Source organism: Neoarius graeffei, chromosome 1, assembly GCF_027579695.1.
Source record: "Neoarius graeffei isolate fNeoGra1 chromosome 1, fNeoGra1.pri, whole genome shotgun sequence".
In the NCBI taxonomy this organism is placed as follows: Eukaryota; Metazoa; Chordata; class Actinopteri; order Siluriformes; family Ariidae; genus Neoarius; species Neoarius graeffei.
Window position 1 is genome coordinate 81,813,247 of NC_083569.1, and position 20,869 is coordinate 81,834,115.

The window sequence follows — 20,869 nt, forward strand, 5'->3', positions numbered from 1 at the left end:
ACAAAAATACTATAATCTCTTTTTCCACAATTTTATTGCACAGATGTGACCTTTTCTCACTTCAGCCTGGAGTTTATGGCATTTGTGAACGTGTGCGAGAGTTATGGCGCGAGGCAGGCAGGCTGTCGGACTTCAGGACCGGATTAGTAGAGGTTCTTCCTACACGCTCCGAGGTTTGGAGATGATTATGCTCATGTCAGTCTTGATCCAGGCAATATGACCATATAATATTGAGATCATGATCAGTCATGCTTACTGAGCACTTTATTAGGAGCACCCTTGTGATACTGGGTAATGCTTTGCTCTCAAAACTATAGCCTCCGTTCTTCATGACATGGATCCTGCAAGATGTTTGGAACATAACATTGACCAGAATCTCAAAAGTAGACATGATTGCATCACACACGGTCTTTCCTGTGCCAGGACCTGGTCTTCCCAGGCAGTCTCCCGTCCTAGTACTAAGGTGAATTAGGCGGCGCCGATCTCCACTTCCATAGCCCTCGGCATCTCGCCTATACAGCTAGGGTTGCAGTGTGGGGGCTAGTCCTGTGGTAACCATGAGTTTGGCTCCCCACTCACATCGGTATTGCAGCGTGCCTTGCCAGATGGCAGTAGGTACCATTTTTATGATTGTCTTTGATATGACCTGACTGTGAGTAGAACTTGATCTCCTGATTGAGAGGTGGACACGCTAACCACTAGGCCAGCTCGCGGTAGGTTGCATCACAGAATTCCTGCAGATTTTTTCAGGTGCATTTTCATGCTGTGAATATCTCTCTCTCGTTCTACCACATTGCAAAGATGTTCTACTGGATCCAGTTACTGGGAAGGCCACTGAAGAACATTAAACTCAAGGTCGTGTTCATGAAACCAGTTTGAGACAACTTTTGCTTTGGTGCATTATCATGCTGGAAGTAACCATTAGATGGTGGTAAATTGTAGCTGTTAAGGTTCTCTTTGTCATTTCAACCATACAGTTAAAGCCTCGGTCGCAACCGGCTGTACGTGCTCCTACGGCCAGTCTACGTGCAAAAAATGCGTGAAACGCACGGAGGGCGTGCGTGTGACGTGCTGATTTTCGAGCCATAGACTGGCCGCAGACCGGCTGCAGAGGTTCTTTGTCATGTCAAACAAACTCTATGGGCGCTTACGTTTTTTTCAGGTTGCAAGACAAACTTGCGGCCAACATGCGTCTTTCTCCACAAACAAAAAAAAACGCAGCGATTGGGGAAACGCCAAAAAATCGTACGTCCGGTTGTGACCTAGGCTTAAGATGAAATAACGCTTCTCCAGGACCGTGGTGCTATATTGAACATCACAGAACTATAGTCTACAACACACAGTGCAAGAGCGCAACGAGTGCAACACTGCAGACAATAAACAACAAAGTGCGCATATTGAGGCAGTATATATGAAAAGAGAATAAATTAATGTAAACCGTGTGTGTGAGAGAGAGACATTGTAAGCAATAGTGCATTATTGTCCACTGTGCATGATTGCAGTGTGAGTAGCGTGTCCAATAGTCCGTGAGAATCAGTCCAGTCCCACGGAGTTGAGGAGTCTGATGGCATGAAACTGTTAGTCTGGCTGTGAAGGCCTGAATGCTTCATAGTCAGCAACAGTACTCAAATAGGCTGTGGCATTCAAACGAGGTGTTCCACGGAAACATTTCCCCACACCATTACACCATCTCCACCAGCCTAGATGGTTAGGACTAAAGGCAAGTTGGGTCCATGGATTCATGTTGTTTGTGCCAAATTCTGTCTCTACCTTCTGTGTACCTCAGCAGAAATTGAGAGTTCATCAGATCTGGCCAATTTTTTCCAGTCTACGCTTGTCCAAATTTTTGAGCCTGTGCCCACTGCGGTGTCATGTTCATTCATATCCAACTTGATAAATTAATCCCGTTTTGTCTCGGAGTATGGAAACATCTGACTGTACAAAGTTGACAATCGGTAGATTTGACTCTCCAGTTTGAGAGCAAACGGATGTATAGGCTACACTCTGTCCTTATACCTGCTCTGCAATTCATCTAGAGGTTCTGAAAGTTACGGTTTCTTAGCTCATCCGGCTGACAGGTGATTAGCTTTATGCCATCTTGTGTTGTCTGTCGTCTGTCTGGCATCGTCCACATTTCACAAAAATCGCTTCTTCTCTCTCAATTCTTCACCCCCCCCCCCCCCCCCCCCTTTTTTTTTAATTCTTTTTGGCAGGGAGGTCTGTCTGCCTGGGGTGCATATAGGTTCTACCCAAATTTGCATAATTATAATTAATAATGAAGATGTGGAGTAATTAAGCCCTAACGAGCAGTTTCCACACAAATTGCTGCTTCTCCCTCGATTCTTCACCGATTTTGATTCTTTCTGGCATGAAGGTAGGGGTACCTAGGGTACCTGAATGAGCAGTTCAACAAAACTTGCTTCTTCTCGATCAATTCCTCGCCATTTTGGATTCTGTCTGGCAAATATGTCGGTATTCCTAGGGGAGATATATAAGAAATAGCTTGCAACATTTATTGGACTAGACGGGGCCGGAGTGAGCTACGCCCTTGTTGATGGTCTCGTTTTTAATCTTGCCATACTCTTAGTTGTATTTCTGAATGAAATGATGAACCATGATCATTTCTATGGTAACACCAACGTCCTCATCTGTAGCGTTTAGGTTTTACAGACTAGCTGTCAAGCTTTACGGTGAAATTCAGCAGTATTTTGATTGTAGCCAGACTTGGTACTCAATATTAGTAGTTCAGGTTTGTCAGAATTAAATTTTATCTTTTTTAATTTTAATTTCTCTTCGATTGATTCAAGCTTGTATATCTTGTACAAACTGTTTCATTTTGCGTAGCTGTATTATTGTAAATAACCAGTATCAAATTGAAAGCTAGTGTTATGTAATTAGATGTACAACCCCGATTCCAAAAAAGTTGGGACAAAGTACAAATTGTAAATAAAAACGTAATGCAATAATTTACAAATCTCAGAAACTGATATTGTATTCACAATAGAACATAGACAACATATCAAATGTCGAAAGTGAGACATTTTGAAATTTCATGCCAAATATTGGCTCATTTGAAATTTCATGACAGCAACACATCTCAAAGTTGGGACAGGGGCAATAAGAGGCTGGAAAAGTTAAAGGTACAAAAAAGGAACAGCTGGAGGACCAAATTGCAACTCATTAGGTCAATTGGCAATAGGTCATTAACATGACTGGGTATAAAAAGAGCATCTTGGATTGGCAGTGGCTCTCAGAAGTAAAGATGGGAAGAGGATCACCAATCCCCCTAATTCTGCGCCAACAAATAGTGGAGCAATATCAGAAAGGAGTTCGACAGTGTAAAATTGCAAAGAGTTTGAACATATCATCGTCTACAGTGCATAATATCAAAAGATTCAGAGAATCTGAAAGAATCTCTGTGCGTAAGGGTCAGAGCCGGAAAACCATATTGGGTGCCCGTGATCTTCGGGCCCTTAGACGGCACTGCATCGCATACAGGCATGCTTCTGTATTGGAAATCACAAAATGGGCTCAGGAATATTTCCAGAGAACATTATCTGTGAGCACAATTCACCGTGCCATCCGCCGTCGCCAGCTAAAACTCTATAGTTCAAAGAAGAAGCCGTATCTAAACATGATCCAGAAGCGCAGACGTCTTCTCTGGGCCAAGGCTCATTTAAAATGGACTGTGGCAAAGTGGAAAACTGTTCTGTGGTCAGACGAATCAAAATTGGAAGTTCTTTATGGAAATCAGGGACGCAATGTCATTCGGACTAAAGAGGAGAAGGACGACCCAAGTTGTTATCAGCGCTCAGTTCAGAAGCCTGCATCTCTGATGGTATGGGGTTGCATTAGTGCGTGTGGCATGGGCAGCTTACACATCTGGAAAGACACCATCAATGCTGAAAGGTATATCCAGGTTCTAGAGCAACATATGCTCCCATCCAGACGACGTCTCTTTCAGGGAAGACCTTGCATTTTCCAACATGACAATGCCAAACCACATACTGCATCAATTACAGCATCATGGCTGTGTAGAAGAAGGGTCCGGGTACTGAACTGGCCAGCCTGCAGTCCAGATCTTTCACCCATAGAAAACTTTTGCCGCATCATAAAACGGAAGATACGACAAAAAAGACCTAAGACAGTTGAACAACTAGAATCCTACATTAGACAAGAATGGGTTAACATTCCTATCCCTAAACTTGAGCAACTTGTCTCCTCAGTCCCCAGACGTGTACAGACTGTTGTAAAGAGAAAAGGGGATGTCTCACAGTGGTAAACATGGCCTTGTCCCAACTTTTTTGAGATGTGGTGTTGTCATGAAACTTAATCACCTAATTTTTCTCTTTAAATTATACATTTTTCTCAGTTTAAACGTTTGGTATGTCATTATGTTCTATTCTGAATAAAATATGGAATTTTGCAACTTCCACATCATTGCATTCCATTTTTATTTACAATTTGTACTTTGTCCCAACTATTTTGGAATCGGGGTTATGGATGGATGGATGGATATAAGGAAAAAACTGAAAGGAACCTAAAATAAAACCTTGCTGGACATCATACTGCACTTACTTGGGATTTAAAGCACCTCAATTAACTAAAACATGGTGACATGGGTAATAATAAACTGTCCCATCCTGAATCATGTTCATATCTGTTGTAGAAACACGAGGACAGATTTCATAGGTGCTCATTAGTTTGCAAATAGGTGTAATATCAGCTAGAAATGAAGTGGAGTTAATCGTTCAGTAAATGAGTTCAGATGCCTTTGTACAGAAACGCTTTTATTTATGCTCCGAGTATTTTTCATCATCTAGCTTATGCCTGGTGTTCTAAGGACAAGATACAGAGTTGTTGCATGAAATGGCAGGATTTTTAATCTTGAGAGATATGAAAGAGCTGATTATCGTCCTAGATTACACTGCAGCTGCAGTCCTGAAGGTGACTGTCTCGCTGGAGATCCTGCTGAGTTTTGCTCCAGCGACCGAACACACCTGACTCTGGTATCCAGAAGGTCCTAAGGACATTATAACCTGCTTTTGCTGTAGATTTCTGGGTTGTTGAAGAGGGGAAGTGAGACACATTCCTGCCATTCTCTCATAATGGGGTGTGTGTTCATGTGCACGTGGTGTTTTTAGTGTTGTCTCGGAGCAGAAAAGACTGCTACGCAACCTTAGTCACGTTAGACGTGCACAAGACAAGAAAAGGAGGATGTTGATGGAGTCACATGTGACACACGCACACACAAACAGTGTCACCCTGACGACCAGGATGTTATCAGTATATTTACCCTCAGGAGAAGAATCATAAACTCAACTTCTATTAAGAATAAGGCTTTAGCTAAAATGTTGGGGGGGGTTCCTGCCAATAACATACTTTTTCTTTTGAGATCTCAATGTATGACTATTTCACTGATTTATTTGAAAATGTCTGTCTTTTTACTTTATACAGTGCCTTGCAAAAGTATTCATACCCCTTGAACTTTTTCACATTTTTCCACCTTACAACCATGAATTTAAAAGTTTGAGATTTTATGTGATAGACCAACACAGAGTAGCACATAATTGTGAAGTGAAACGAAAATGATAAATGGTCTTCAAAATTTTAAACAAATAAAAATCTGAAAAATGTGATGTGCATTAGTATTCAGCCCCCCTGCGTCAATACTTTGTAGAGCCACCTTTTGCTGCAATTACAGCTGCAAGTCTTTTGTGGCATGTCTCTACCAGCTTTGCACATCTAGACACTGAAATTTTTGCCCGTTCTTCTTTTGCAAAATAGCTCAAGCTCAGCCAGATTGGATGGAGAGCGTCTGTGAACAGCAATTTTCAAGTCTTGCCACAGATGCTCAATGGGATTTAGGTCTGGACTTTGACTGGGCCATTCGAACACATGAATATTCTTTGATCTAAACCATTCCATTGTAGCTCTGGCTGTATGTTTAGGGTCATTGTCTTGCTGGAAGGTGAATCTCCTTCCCAGTCTCAAGTCTTTTGCAGCCTCCAACAGGTTTTCTTCCAGGATTGCCCTGTATTTAGCTCCATCCATCTTCCCATCAACTCTGACCAGCTTCCCTGTCCCTGCTGAAGAAAAGCATCCCCATAGCATGATGCTGCCACCACCATGTTTCACAGTGGGGATGGTGTGTGCAGGGTGATGAGCAGTGTTAGTTTTCCGCCACGCATGGTGCTTTGCATTTAGGCCAAAAAGTTCAACCTTGGTCTCATCTGACCAAAGCACCTTCTTCCACGTTTGCTGCGTCCCCTACATGGCTTCTTATGCCTGTCTTTCAACAATGGCTTTCTTCTTGCCACTCTTCCAAAAAGGCCAGATTTGTAGAGTGTACGACTTATAGTTGTCCTGTGCACAGATTCTCCCACCTGAGCTGTGGATTTCTGCAGCTCCTCCAGAGTGATCATGGGCCTCTTGGCTGCTTCTCTGACCAGTGCTCTCCTTGCTCGCTCTGTCAGTTTAGGTGGACGGCCATGTCTTGGTAGGTTTGCAGTTGTGCCATACTTTTTCCATTTTTGAATGATGGATTGAACAGTGCTTCTTGAGATGTTCAGAGCTTGGGATATTTTTTTATAACCTAACCCTGCTTTAAACTTCTCCAGAACTTTATCCCTGACCTGTCTGGTGAGTTCTTTGGTCTTCATGATGCTGTTTGTTCTTCAGTGTTCTCTAACAAACCACTGAGGCCTTCACAGAACGAGAGTAAATTACACACAGTAGGACTCTCTATTAACTAATTAGATGACTTCTGAAGGCAATTGATTGCACTGGATTGTATTTAGAGGTATCAGAGTACAGGGGGCTGAATACTAATGCACACCACTTTTCAGATTTTTATTTGTTTAAAATTTTGAAGACCGTTTATCATTTTCGTTTCACTTCACAATTATGTTACTCTGTGTTGGTCTATCACATAAAATCTCAAACTTTAAAGTTTGTGGTTGTAAGGTGGAAAAATGTGAAGTTCAAGGGGTATGAATACTTTTTCAAGGCACTGTAACCTTTCTGTAAAGATCCATGTGTAAAGAGCCAGTTTATTAAACAGTGGTAAAAACAGTCAGTCTGCCTAAAGATGTCGAAAACCTTGCGAGCGGAGTCAGGCTTGTAGTACTTGAGTCCGACTCGTGACTTGACTTGGACTCGAGCACTGCTGACTTGGACTCGTAAATTGGAGATGAGGACTCGGGGGTTCTCCCTTTTTATATTTTGTAACATGCCATAATTTGGCATAAGATATTTATATCTACATTGATTTTTATACTAATTTCGTGCAGGAGTGTCACACCTGTGCGCCTTTGCGTGTGCATCAGATAGACTCTCAGGCCGCTCCGGACAGCGCACGCACAAACGACTCGCACCCGAACAGGATTAAGGTGCGATCAGCTCGCCTATATTTAAAAACTGTGAAAACGCTTACTTTGCGAAGTATTGAGTTGCATCCCTAATACATTACTGAGCCTTATTTCCTTGTTTGGTTTCCTGATCCCTGATTTTCCTGTTTCTTGTCTTTGATTTTGCAGAGTCTACGATAGCCTGTTTGTGCCTCACTCGACCTATTGCCTGTTTTTTACGATTTTGCCTGCCGTTCTGGATCGTTTACCTGTTTTTACTTGTATTAATAAACGAATCTTCTGCACGTACATCCATCTCCGACCAAATACTTCACACTCCCTGATAGAGAAGCACATTCACCTGGTCATATGTCGTGTTCAGGAACAAACTCATGTTAATGGTGCTGAAACAGCCACCGTCACATAGTGCAGTTGGAGTGCTGGACTCGGACTCAGATCAATAGTGGACTCGACTTGAGAATTTATTTATTTATTTATATAAATGATTTTGACTCAAGGTTTAGTGACTCGACTACAGCGCTGAGCAGAGTGTGAATTTTTTTTTTCTTTTTTTTTTTTTCCTCTCGCACTGATCAAGCTGTGTGATGGCTGTGGTGTTGTGAAATGCAGCGAATCCTAATCGGTTCAGTTTATAATCAGACACTGGATGTTGCAATGACCCGTATGTTCCTGCACCACAGTCACAACTCGTTTTCAAATGTATTATTTATTTATTTATTTTTTTCTCTCTCCTCCTTCTTGACTTTTGGGGTAATATTTTCATCATGTGAAGAGTTCCCCAGGGTACCACACGTTTCTAAATAAAGCCACCTCATGTTTGGCCTCCAGATTCAAGCGAGTGTGAGCTTGCGTGCTAGATAAAGCCGAGTGTTGATGCGCTAACCCAAGTAATTTTGCAGTTCTGAGAAATTACTGTCTGAAAGGTTCAAAGATGATTTCATTCAAGTCGGATCCTGGTGCGCTTTTTTTTTTTTTTTTTTTTAAATCATTTTGGGTTTTTTGGACACGTGACCACATCAGTTTCACTTGTGCAGACCAAATCAAGAACTGGATTTGACCGAGCTGCAGAGTGTAAAACAAACACATGGTCCATTCTTGGTTGTGAAATGGCATTGTATTTATTTTTGTCATTAGTATTTTATTTATTTATTTTTATATGAGGGCAGCCGTGCTGATGAGATGCAAAATGAATGCCACAAGACAGATCTGGAGCTAAAGAACATAAAGAAACATTCCGTACATTTTACAGAAATAATGCAGTTTGCCAAATTGTGTTTCGTTGTCTTTTTTTTTTTTTGTGTTGCTTAATTTATTAATTTCTGTGATTCAATAAATTAAACCCAGATGGTTTGTTTGAGGACCGCCTCTCTCTGATGGGAGTGAAGTGCGTGCGAGTGTGTGCGTGCGTGCGAGTGTATGCCCAGCTGCAATAGACATGAATGGACACTTTTTTTTTTTTTTTTTAAAAAGTCTGTCTGTGACAGGAAGCCTCACTTTAATCTCTCTTTCTCTCTCTAGGTGAAACACAGGATGACCGGGCAGGTCATGGCGCTGAAGATGAACATTCTGGCTAGTAACCGGGCCAACATGTTGAAAGAGGTGCAGCTCATGAACCGTCTCAGCCACCCCAACATCCTCAGGTTCATCACCACACACTGTGCTGCACCGGCAACTGGAAATGCTAACGTTACCATCTACAGCCAATCACATCAAGCTGGACTTTCTAGTCATAGCTTATAGAAGTAGAGTTCAGTATTTTTCACCACTGAATGTGGATAAGAGCAGCCTACTGTAACAGTATTAAGCCATTTGATTGTTGCCATTGGGCTACAGAAAAGAAAGTCCTACAGTAACCATGGTGACCTTTTCAGACTATGGCTTGGAATGACTCGGTCTAGTTTAGTTTTGTTTCCTTTGTTACCGGTTTCCTTCGCTGAAGCTTTTCTATAGAGTCCTTTTTATTTCTGTCATGTCTGGAAAATGTAATCACAGGTTATGTCTGTTTTCATTCATCAGGATATGTGAAAATGCGACCGGGGTAAGATTTAAAGGAGAACTGAAGGCAAACTGTTTTTATTATCAAAATTCTATTTATCTCATTTTATTAAATATAGGAATGCATTTCTGACAGCTATTTTGTCAAGTTTATTTGTATAGCGCTTTTAACAATAACCATTGTCGCAAAGCAGCTTTACAGAATTTGAACGACTTAAAATATGAGCTAATTTTGTCCCTAATCTATCCCCGATGAGCACGCCTGTGGTGACGGTGGCAAGGAAAACTCCCTCAGACAACATGAGGAAGAAACCTCGAGAGGAACCAGACTCAAAAGGGAACCCATCCTCATTTGGGCAACAACAGACAACATGACTATAACATTAACAGTTTTAACATGACAGTTTCGTTGATGTTGTAACTCTTCAGTGATGGAAACTTGAGTGCAAAACTGTTCATGGCAACTGCAGTCCTAAAGTTAGCAAGTCAACTGTAGTCCTCAACCATAAAAGCATTACTGTAAGAGTCCAGAGCGTCTTCCAAGTGTGACTTTCAACTGTCCACATGGGGCCATCCTCTACAGGAGCGATGCGATAAAACTCCAACCAGACACAGGGCACCAGGATGGATCAAGCAGGTCCGAGGGGCAGAAGAGGCCAGCATTTCGATCCCAGGACCAACATGTAACTCAGAGGGACAGATGGGGGGGGGAGAAAACACAGGTTGTTAGGTATGCCCTAAAAATTATACAAATATTAAATCTGTGTGGTAGGCTCGCAGAGACTAGAGTCTTGACATCAGGCATAATACGCAACAATGGCATGTTAATATCGTTAAATATCATGACCTGCTCTGGCTGGATGCTTGATTGGGTGATGGGAGCACACTCCTCAGCAATGATGGGATGCAGATGGGACCCTTAGGGCTGGCCAAGACAATTCAGTTACATTTCACCGGGTCTGGGACATGCGACAGAATGTCTGACGGCCGATTCCCTGTAGGCTACGATAGCCAGTCGAGGTCTCCACCCTCTCCACCAAAAGATTTCCTGTTGACTCCATGTAACTCAGAGGGACAGATTTTGGGGGGGAGAGAGGGAAAGAAAACAGTTTTGTCACTGCTGTAGCAAGTTCTGAGTGTTTTTAAATACGCTATGTAATATATCAGTCCATATGTCAAAGCAATGGCTGTAAACGAGATTCGTTGAGACCTGTGCGAGACATAATAGGACGGGAGTAAAACGTACAGCGGAAATCAAAGTGACCAACATCTGTGTCCAAAATCTCTCACTCGTTCCCTACTCCCTATAGGGAATTACTATATAGAGGACTATACAGTGAGCTCATTGGTAAAATGAAAAAACGCTTTCAGACACTACTCCGTCGCGCTGGTATTTACGTCATTACTGTCGCACGATTAAAACGTGCCAGATCAGTCGGCTGGTGGGTTTTCAAAATAATAAATACATGCATGTGTTTTTGTGGTAAATCCATATTATACTGAGCGCATTTCCTACATTAATAAATACCTGCATCTTTCAGTTCTTTTAAATCAAGGCTGAATGCTTTTCTTCTTTGCCGCTGCCTTTGCCGCTGCCTTTTATTAAATCAAATTTGAGACTGATTTCTTTCAGTGCGCCCGCAATGCATGATGGGATATATTGCTTTGGTTAGTGACCATCGCTGTACACTACTTTTCGTGATGCATTGTGGGATACTTTGAGTGCACTATATAATGAGGACGCCATTTTGTAGTGAGTAGGGAGCGATTTTGGGGACAGGGCAACATCAGCTAACATTGTCAAAAGACGCATGCGCCCTCTTTCGAATGCTGATGGAATCAAGCCGGAAGTTTTGATAGCAATCAGGAAAATTTGAAAAAAGTAGGCAGTAATCGTCATTTAAACTTGTTTTTGTGCAATATTTTGTTTGGAAAACAGTTTTCAAAATTGTAGCACTGACACCTGGCTGACACTTCACGTTTCGAAGTCTCGCAAAGATCGCGCGGATAAGCGACGCCTGCCGTGGACCAAACGAACTAAATTCAACACGGCTAAAAACCGAACAGGCCGATAAGCATAATATTTAATTGCAATTAGTTGCCAATACAAGTCATGATATAAGGTTACTAAAGCTGAAAACGTAATTGAAATAAGACGTTAAGAAATAAAGCAAGTTTAAAAATGATTTCAGTTCTCCTTTAAATCTAAATGTGTAAACAGGAGATCAGAGATACATTTAGCCTGACGAATAAGTTCACAAAATTCGACTTGTTCTCAGGAAAGAGAATTCGCACACCACACACAAATGATCATGGTCAGTGCAACAATCATGGTTTGCCTAAAATGACATTTAACACCACTGGAAGTTGGCTTTCAAGTGCAATTTGCATGTTACACACGTCCAGTAATCAGATTTCGAGTGTATTTGACTAGAAGTATAAATGCATGTGGCTAAAACCTGGTCAGGGCCTGAGCCAGATGCAGTATTGTGCAAAATGTTTGTTTTGGGTAAATTTAAAAAAAAAAAAAAATGCTGTAGAGCAAAGATGCCTTCCAAATAATGAAATTGAGTGTTTCTACATTACTGATCTTTTATAGTAATTTTTTTTAATTTATTTTTTTATGAACAATAAATTAACTGGCGTCAATATTTTGGTCTAATGACCTTTTACTTTAAAGTGCATATCACGGGTAAATTCAGGAGCAAGATCAATGTAATTCTCCTAATTTATATTAAACTTTGGTCAAATATCTGTCACATTTTGCATTTTGTGCAGTTTTTTTTTACCTTGCACAATACCAGAAAAATTCAGTTGAAATCAAGCCATTTGAGGCGAATTGGTCCGCCTCTGAAAAAACTTGGCATTTGGATTTCCTGGCAAACATTGATTTTCATGACGTCGCGTGCGGGATGCCTCCCTCTGAATCCTGCGCCAGCGCTGGTTTGTTTATGGGAAAACGACCTGGTGGTTTTCTGCAAATTTCTTCACCGTTATTACGTAATTTATTAAAATGGTTAACAGATGTACCGTAGGAGGCTGTAGCAACACCAGTCTTGATGGGATTAGTACTCATCGTTTCCCAAAAGACCGGACAATGAGAGAGAAATGGGAGCGCTTGGTCTACACAGGCTGTGCACGGAAACCGTGCAAAGCTCGCGCAGCCTGCTGGCGCTTCCGCAGGTGACGTCACGAACCTGGCTCCAGACTCCCTTGGGATTTTTACAGACGCGTTTTATTTTCTTTTTTTCTGCTGTAGACAGATGGCCTTGTGCAAAATTACCCTAAAAAAAAACAAAAACAAAATTGGTCCAGAATATGCACTTTTAAAAATAGTACTCTCGGGTGCAGCGTGTGCACTTTTATAAGGAAATGAGCTGTAAGTGTTCCATCCTGCAGAACCGGACACTTTGTCATGCTTGCTTCTCATGTTTGCAGCAAAACCCAGCAGTCTTCGTTATATTTCTATTTGTCTGAAAAGTGTCTCTTGCGTAAAATGCTGTTTTATTTACTGATTTTTGTTTAATTTTGTGCTGGAAGACTAGCGTTTGGAACTCCCTAAAATGTTTTGTTTTTGTACTGGCTCGATAATGAAGTCATAAAATCGTAATCCATCACTGAACTAAAAACATCGGGTGCCTAAGGCTTTTGCACAGTACTGTATATCTTGCATGTAAATAGAGGAAGTCAGTGTTTATAAAGTAGTTATATAATATGTTTGATGTTGTAACCCAAGATGGGTCTTTTTGTCTTGGCTCTTGCACTATTATGCACATTTTCACTGGTGTGGCACTCTGGTTTTCCACGTGGTGTTTAGCTCTACTTTCCTATAATCTCTGTGTAATTGCTGGAGTAGCACACCTACAGTGTACACTACACTACAGTTGCTGTGACTAATGCAAAAATAATATATAATGGTCCACTTCATTCACTAGATCGCTGCATGTAGAACACAAAATAACTGGTTCGATAGAGAACATGCATTTTATTTATTTATTTATTTATTTATTTATTTATTTAAACGCTCGTCACTTGTTGCTGTTTTTTTTTTTTTTTTCCCCTCTCTCGCAGCTGGTCGTCTCTAAATAATTTTACGTTAATGGCGTTTAGCAGACGCTCTTATCCAGAGCGATGTTCAACATACCCAGGGCAGCCCGGGGAGCAGGTGGGGGTTCGGTGCCTTACTCAAGTGCCATTCCTGCTGGTCCAGAGAATCAAACCAGCAACCTTTTGGTCCCAAAGCTGCTTCTCTAACCATTAGGCCATGGTTAGAGGATGCTATTTATCGCCTGTATGTAATGATGAGGATGATGTATAATAAATGTGCACAACACAACGAGTGAAGAATGGTGCCAAAGAATTGATATCCTGCAAGGGCTGCAGTTCAACCGTGTCTCATAGTGTAGGATTAGTGAGCAGATGGATACAGCAGCTCATATTTGTATTGAAGGAGCTGCCTTGAGATGATGTTTGACTCTGGGTGGTAATGTTTGGATCCCGTAACCTGCTATAGCTTGTGCTGCTTTGTTTACACACCCACAGTAATCTTTGTGATTCTTCCTGCAAGAACATGTCTGTATTCTTGTGTTCTTATGAACGTTTTCTCTCTCTCTGTGTACGTCCTCAGGTTTGTGGGAGTGTGTGTACACGAGGGACATCTCCATGCTCTCACAGAGGTACTGTTTATTCTTGATTTCATTATGCACACTTGCACCCTGAATCAGTACAGAATGGAAAACCAAAGCAGTGGTGCATTACATTTCGCACAAGACATCAGCTTGAAGTTTATCGTGTGATGTAAAATTTCAGCCTTCAAGATTCAGTTTGTCGTTTTTAGATCTCTCTGCAATAACTAATGGAATATTGGGTGCTTCCCAGTAACTGCCTCAAGTGTCTTGAGCCTAGTTTTCAGCATGTTTCCTCCACCTTTTAAAGATTATTTGTTTATATATGACTGAGGACAAAACGTCCCCACAAGGATGGTAAAATCTGATGATTTCGACCTCATGGGGACATTTGGATGGTCCCCACAAGGAAATTACTGTTGTGGTGCTTTTAAACAAAAAAAATGGGGGGGGGAAATGGAGCCAAAAAGATTCCATTTCGTCACCTGAGGTTAGGATTGGGTGCAGGCACAGCATTAACTAACTGCAGTAATTGTCAGTGGAAGGTGATAATTGTCAATGAGGTGTGTGTGTGTGTGGGTGTGTGTGTTGCATAATAAGAATTTAAGAATCTTGGATATATTAAAGAATATGAAAACCATTAACTGTTTTTCTCTTTGACGTGCATCTCAACCACTAGTCAAGTTCTAGCATTAAATTGCATTTCAGTGTTTCATTTTGCCTGCGGCGCAGGAGTGTCCCAGACATGTTTGACAGCTTGTATCAAATTACAGACTTTAATTCATTTAAGACTGACTGACTCCAAATCCTCGATCTATGGCGTTGTGTGTGAGGAAATCACTCGGCTAGCAAGGTTTTAGACATCTTTAGGAAGATCTGTTATGTCCAATCTCTAAACTCGCACGTATAAAATCCATGTGATACAAGTGCATGGAACAGTATCGGTGAGCAGAAAACCATCCTCATGAGGGATGCACATGTGAGCACTCGCTTGACCCTCCTTACTCACTCGCAACTGCTCATCTGAATTTTTGAGACTTTTGGGGCGGGGACTGTGGATGTCTCCACTACTTTGACTGGTCACTTTCACCAACAGTCTCCGCCCTCTGACGAGATGGCAGAGAGGGGGAAAAAGAGGTAAAGTGAACAGCCACCTCTACAGTGTCCCTTGACCAATTAAACGCCATATCCTCCTGTCCTTGTTTCCTTACCTCTTTATAGGGAGGCCTAAGACATGAGGATGGAAGGCAAGAAAAGGAAAATGGAAAACATAATGAAACAAGTGTTGCCAGGCAAAACAAACCTCACCCGGTAGCACTTATGATGAATATGCACGGATGTGAAATCTCCGCGTTTCCGCGGAAATCCGCGTTTTTCAAATTGCCTTTCCGCGTAAAAAAATCGTTTTCCGCGTTTTCTAAAATTTAAAATATATATATATATATATATATATATATATATATATTCGGTAAAGTCTGGCGCGAAACTTTTCCGGATTTTACTAAGCGGAAGTGACGAAAGCTCCTTACAGCGATCTGATCATTATCGCTGTGTGGAGAGGAGTCGCTATTGTACATGCACTGCTACGAGCAGACCTGCCAACCTTTACGCATTTTGCGTAGCAGATACGCATTTAGACATCAAACTACGCTGCTACGATTTAACACTTCAAAATACGCAAAAAGCCATTGATGGCTTTGAGTTCAAAGTAGAGCCCTGCACTCCCGCGGGACCCGACGCAAAGCAGTGCGGCGCGGGGCAAATTTTGAAAGCTCATTTCGGGCGGGCGGGAGAGGTGATAAGCTGCAGTCCCGCTAACTAAAAACGTGTTTAAAATAAAATTTATAAATTATTAATTTATGTCTATCATATATAATTTGTGCTGGATATTTTATTTGGCATTAATAAAAACATTTTAAGATGCCTAAATTTGCGGATGTGGTCTAATCTCGCGTACGTTTCCGATTCCTTTCCGCTCTTCCGTGTTTGAGATCTCCGATCGTGGCAGAAGAGCAGAGCTCCTCTAGTGAAGCTCGCAGTGCTTCAGAAGTGCTGCTTTACAAAGAAAGTGGGAGTGCGAGTGCGCAAAGTGAGAGCTGTCAATCATGAGCGCATGCAGCGCTCAACTTGGAATGTGTCAGCAGAATGTCAGAGTCTAAACAATAAACTTACAATAAACCTAACAATGCCACCTATAAATACACAACATGTAGATCTACATAACGTTATCTGTGCCATCTCACAGCAGTTTGCTTAGCTATTTTTAATCAGGGCAAATAGCCTAAAACTAGTATATGATGCTTTAATTTATGGAGATGCCTTTTGTTTACACGTGATTTCCAAATGAGGGGTATTGCAATTTTATATTAGTCTAAATGAACATCTACACCAAGTTGCAAGCATCAGGGGAAGATTATGGACGCACCAAATTTGGCTTAACGGTCATTTAATGGTGAAATGCCGCTCGCACTGTCAGCCAACTTCGGGTTGTTTCTCTGAATTCCGACAATAAACGAGACCATCCGAACACATCTGAAAACATCGTGGTCTGAACTGTGTTGGTTCAAATCAACTTGGTTCAGACCAAGTTGGTACTACAGCTTTGGGAAACAGTCGTTTTTTGGATGTTAGTTAGTTCAAACTTGCATCGTACCATATTGGTTTAATGCTAACTTGGTTGGTTGTTTGGGAAACGCAGCCCTGAACGTGAGCTGTAGATATTTATGCTCAAATCCACTCAAAGTAGGGGGCGGGGCACCATCACGCTGTGTCTTTAAATTATATTCATTTCTTATAGGCCTACTTGTATTTCCTAGAATGTAAATGTGAGGAGTGACCTATAAGCTATGTACAATATTCTTAATATCCACTGTAGATTTTGGTAGGTGTGTTGGGCATCTCTGTAAAGCCTCAGCTGCGCATGGCGCCTGGCAACGCGCACCCTCGCTCCGTGCGCTAGGTGAAGGATCGGTCAGTGGGGAGCTCAGCTAAGCTCAGCATGTTTAATTCCCCAAGCCAATGACAAGAACTTTCGTGAGAAATAACGAACGTCTGCATCATGCGGGATTTGGGAGCGGGACAAAATATGGCAGGTGGGAGCGGGACTGAAAATCATCATTCTTTGCGGGAGCGGGACTGAAAATTCTGTCCAGCGCAGATCTCTACAAAGATCTTTAATATTCCGGTTCAACTGTCTGTGCATTCGCGCACTAGGCAACTCGTCTATGGGTGTAACCGCATTGACCAGCAACCTGTAGAGAAAAGAAGACTTCGACCAATCACAGCGCTAGTTTTAAACTCTTCAAATAGGCCTAGGCTATGAGGCGAAGCGGAGAGCCGAGGAGCCGTCAAAACGAAAGTAACGACATTGATTTTCATCCCTCTCGGTCGATCTTCATACTGTGACTGGTTTTACAAGGGAGGACGGTGCTAAACACCGTTTTGAAGGTAAATGGGCAGGGCAAGGGTATTGTGAATAAAGCAAGGACAACCCACAGTGTTCCGCCTTATCTGAAGGAAATATTTGTTCCAGCTTGTTTTGATATTTGACCCAGGCTTCTCAATCCAAAAAATATTGCATAGCCTAAAGTGAAAATGTAGTAGCCTACTGACGTTTCCATCCAGTCGACCGATAGACGCGTTAAAATCTTCTGAACTAGGCTACTCGTGCATGTGAGATTCAATGAGCAGCGCACGAAGTGTTTTCACGTAAGTGCGTGTAGTGGATGATGTGTGTTTTGTGTATGTGCGTGCCTTGCAGTTAATAATACACATGACGTCAGATGAGGATACTGACAGAGAGAGGTTAGCAAATCTAAAAAGAAGCGAGTCTATGCCCCTCAGAAGTTCCTAACGAAGTATCAAGATCAATGGCCATGCCTCCGCCCCCTAAACTGCCTAATCATGCGTTTTGCACAGTGTGCAATTATGATTTTGACATTAGCCATCAAGGAAATACAGGTAATAATATTGCTAACATAGAAATGCTTGCATTTATATACATAGGCCATTATTTTTTTCCAAATTAGGCCAGGTCAGTGAATATTATAAAGGCTATGTTATTGGATAGGCCAGAGTAGCCTATAATTTATTTTCAGTAAGTTTTTCTGTAAGTGTGGTTATCAGTTTGCATTTACTAAATATTAATATTGAAAAAAATATATTTATATAGGTACTCTGGAATATTCACTTTCGATGTTTAGTGTAGCGAGGAGCAACAGAATCTCTTTTATGGTCAAAACTAAATTTATGAAAAAAGGATTGTGTGTGTGTGTGTGTGTGTGTTTTGCAGACTGCCGGCGTCTGTTTTAAAAGACATAGGCTATAGCCCTTTGGTTTTTCTGTTATCTATACAATATAATGCTAAATGTCAAAAGGGACATAGCATGCTATTTGGGATTCTTTGTTGTTTATAATTCCCAATGTATTTAAGACATAATATGCCAAAGGCAGTACATTTATCCCTTATCTTTAAGTTTAAGGTCTGTATAAAGGACATATTTTTGGGGCACAGTTGCCTTGTGCCAAATGTCTTGGTGAAAGCATTGGAAATATATTCATGCCTTTTCATTAAGAGTTCTTGTTTTCTTCATAGTCTGCTTGTATGTTGAATAACTAGATATGGTGGTGAGTGGGAACTCTGTGCTTAGTAATACATTGTTCACATGCTCCCTCATTACAATCAATACTGATCAGCAAATGTGCCTGACCTCACGCCGTGCTGCGCTGCACCGCCACGATAAGTTGCTACTCAAAATTTTTTTCCAAGGTTGGCAGGTATGTACGAGTATGAATGAAAATGGCGGCGTTGTCTGTGAAGTCCGATGTCATGAAAATAGATTCTGGCATTGAAAATAAGTGGCGTTGGGACTGGTTAGAGCGCAAAGCTCCCGATGGAAGTGTTTTTAGTTTGGTTTTTGAAAAACTCAACAAGAAAGGAATCGCACGTTGCAAATTGTGTTGCTGTGAACTGAACTACGGACGGCGTGGATTTGTGACTCTCAGTGGACACGTGAAAAGCGAAAAACACAGGAGTCGAGTTGAGATTCAGAAGACTAACTATGCATTGCCAGGTAGGCATCAATAATAATAATAATAATAATAATAATAATGTTTTATCCTACGTATTAAAAACATTACCTTCACTGTTACTTTTTGAATGAAATTTTTAGTTCTCTGAAAATAATGTGATAATTCCAATCTAATTTATCACTAGCACATTTAATATTTACAGATACATTTGAACAATGATTAGGTTTAATCTGAAATTATATTGCAAGTATAAACTTCACAGAAAGTGTGGAATTTTATTTAGCCATTAATTTTTCAGGTGTTAGGTCTGATTGAAGAGAGTAAGTACATGTACTATGAACTGGTGGCAGGGTTTAAATTTTATTGCTAGTTATGTAAGGCCACATAAAATTATATTCTTGTTCCTCATAGTCATTACAGCCCGAACCAAAAAAAATTGACCCACCATAAACATTTTTTTTTTTTACACTGGTAATTTAGCATCATGCCTCTGAAACCAGAGTCTGCTCCAACCATTCCAATTTTTCGTGTTTTATCCCCCACATAGCAGAAAAATAAAACAAAATAAAAATAAAATAAGCCCGTCCTACCCATTTTGAGGAAAAATAGTGATGAGAAACAAGAAATTATTTTCATATGGCCTAACATGACATTTGTAGTGGTGGTAGTTTGGTATCAATGGGAACATTTTTCAGACTTAAGGCCAGACACGGCACCCCAAACCTGAAACATGACACTTTTTTCTCATTTTCAAAATTTTTTTGTAAAGTTCTGAAACATGTATCACTAAAGCACCATGAAATTTGACCAAAACATTTTTTAAACTGAAATGTGCTAATTTAGAAATTTTACATTTTATGTGCTTAAAGTGTCACCATTTTAAGTCCTTTTTACAAAAATTTTCGTGGGGGAGACCCCCCAGACCCCCACCAATGGGAGGGCATACCCTCCCCATGACAACTTCGTTGTCGTGACGACCCCTTCGGGGTCGTCTGTTGAGCCTAAAAATTTTCCTCTTTTTTAAAAATTTGTCACTCACATCCCTGAATATGAAGGAAGATATCATGAAAAAAATGGGTACCCTTATGAGGCAGTAGCCACAAAAATGAAGTGTAATCCAAAAATGAATAATTTAAAAATCACAGAAGTAAATTATACCAAGTGTCTGTACTTTATATTATTCTACTCCTACATCTTAGTTTTTGAAACTGAAACCTCTGAACCGAGGCTGACATACACACGTGATCACAGCGACCCAAACTCTTATTTCCCAGAAATGGCCCGGCGCTAGAGCTCAGTGGAACGCACTTTTCCCTCTGTAATAACCGTAAACGTGTCTGAAAGCGATTTCTTTAGTCTAGTCCGTTTATTTCGAATGGTGAACCAAATTGTATACGCTCACCGGCCATTTTAAACAGAACACGTGTATGCACATGTGCGACTGTTACACGCTTGCATTCTTGCAGCACGATTACATAGTGGCTAGCGCCTCTATATGAGGCAGTAGCCACAACAAAAACGATTTTGACCTTTTTTGGTGACCTTGACCGGATGACCCCCAAAAAGTTGGAGGTTCTATTTGAGACCAATGCCCATGTATCCTGAAAGTTTTATGAAGATTGATCCAGCCGTTTTCCCGTAATATCGTTAACAAAGAAACCCGACCGAAAACATTACCTCGCCCCCTGGTGGACTCCGTCCCGGGCGAGGTAATTAGTAGCACATGGTTATGATGATGGTGCAACTTCGCCTTCCCTTAACCAATCTACTTTCTCTGTTTAAAATGGCCTGTGCATTAAGAGTAGTTATTAATGGGTAAAGGGGCAAAGCTGAGCCACTGAGCAGAGT

At 41.2% G+C, this 20,869-nt stretch overlaps 1 protein-coding gene across 2 annotated transcripts in view; it reads left to right on the forward strand.

Moving 5' to 3' along the window:
- tesk1b (testis associated actin remodelling kinase 1b) overlaps positions 1-20,869 on the forward strand; it is a 73,099-nt gene that overhangs the window by 27,711 nt on the left and 24,519 nt on the right. For both annotated transcript variants that reach the window (XM_060938266.1, XM_060938352.1), the window contains exons 3-4: positions 8,889-9,010; positions 13,993-14,041. In XM_060938266.1, coding sequence (XP_060794249.1) covers positions 8,889-9,010; positions 13,993-14,041 — 171 coding nt within the window. The remainder of the gene's footprint in view (positions 1-8,888; positions 9,011-13,992; positions 14,042-20,869) is intronic.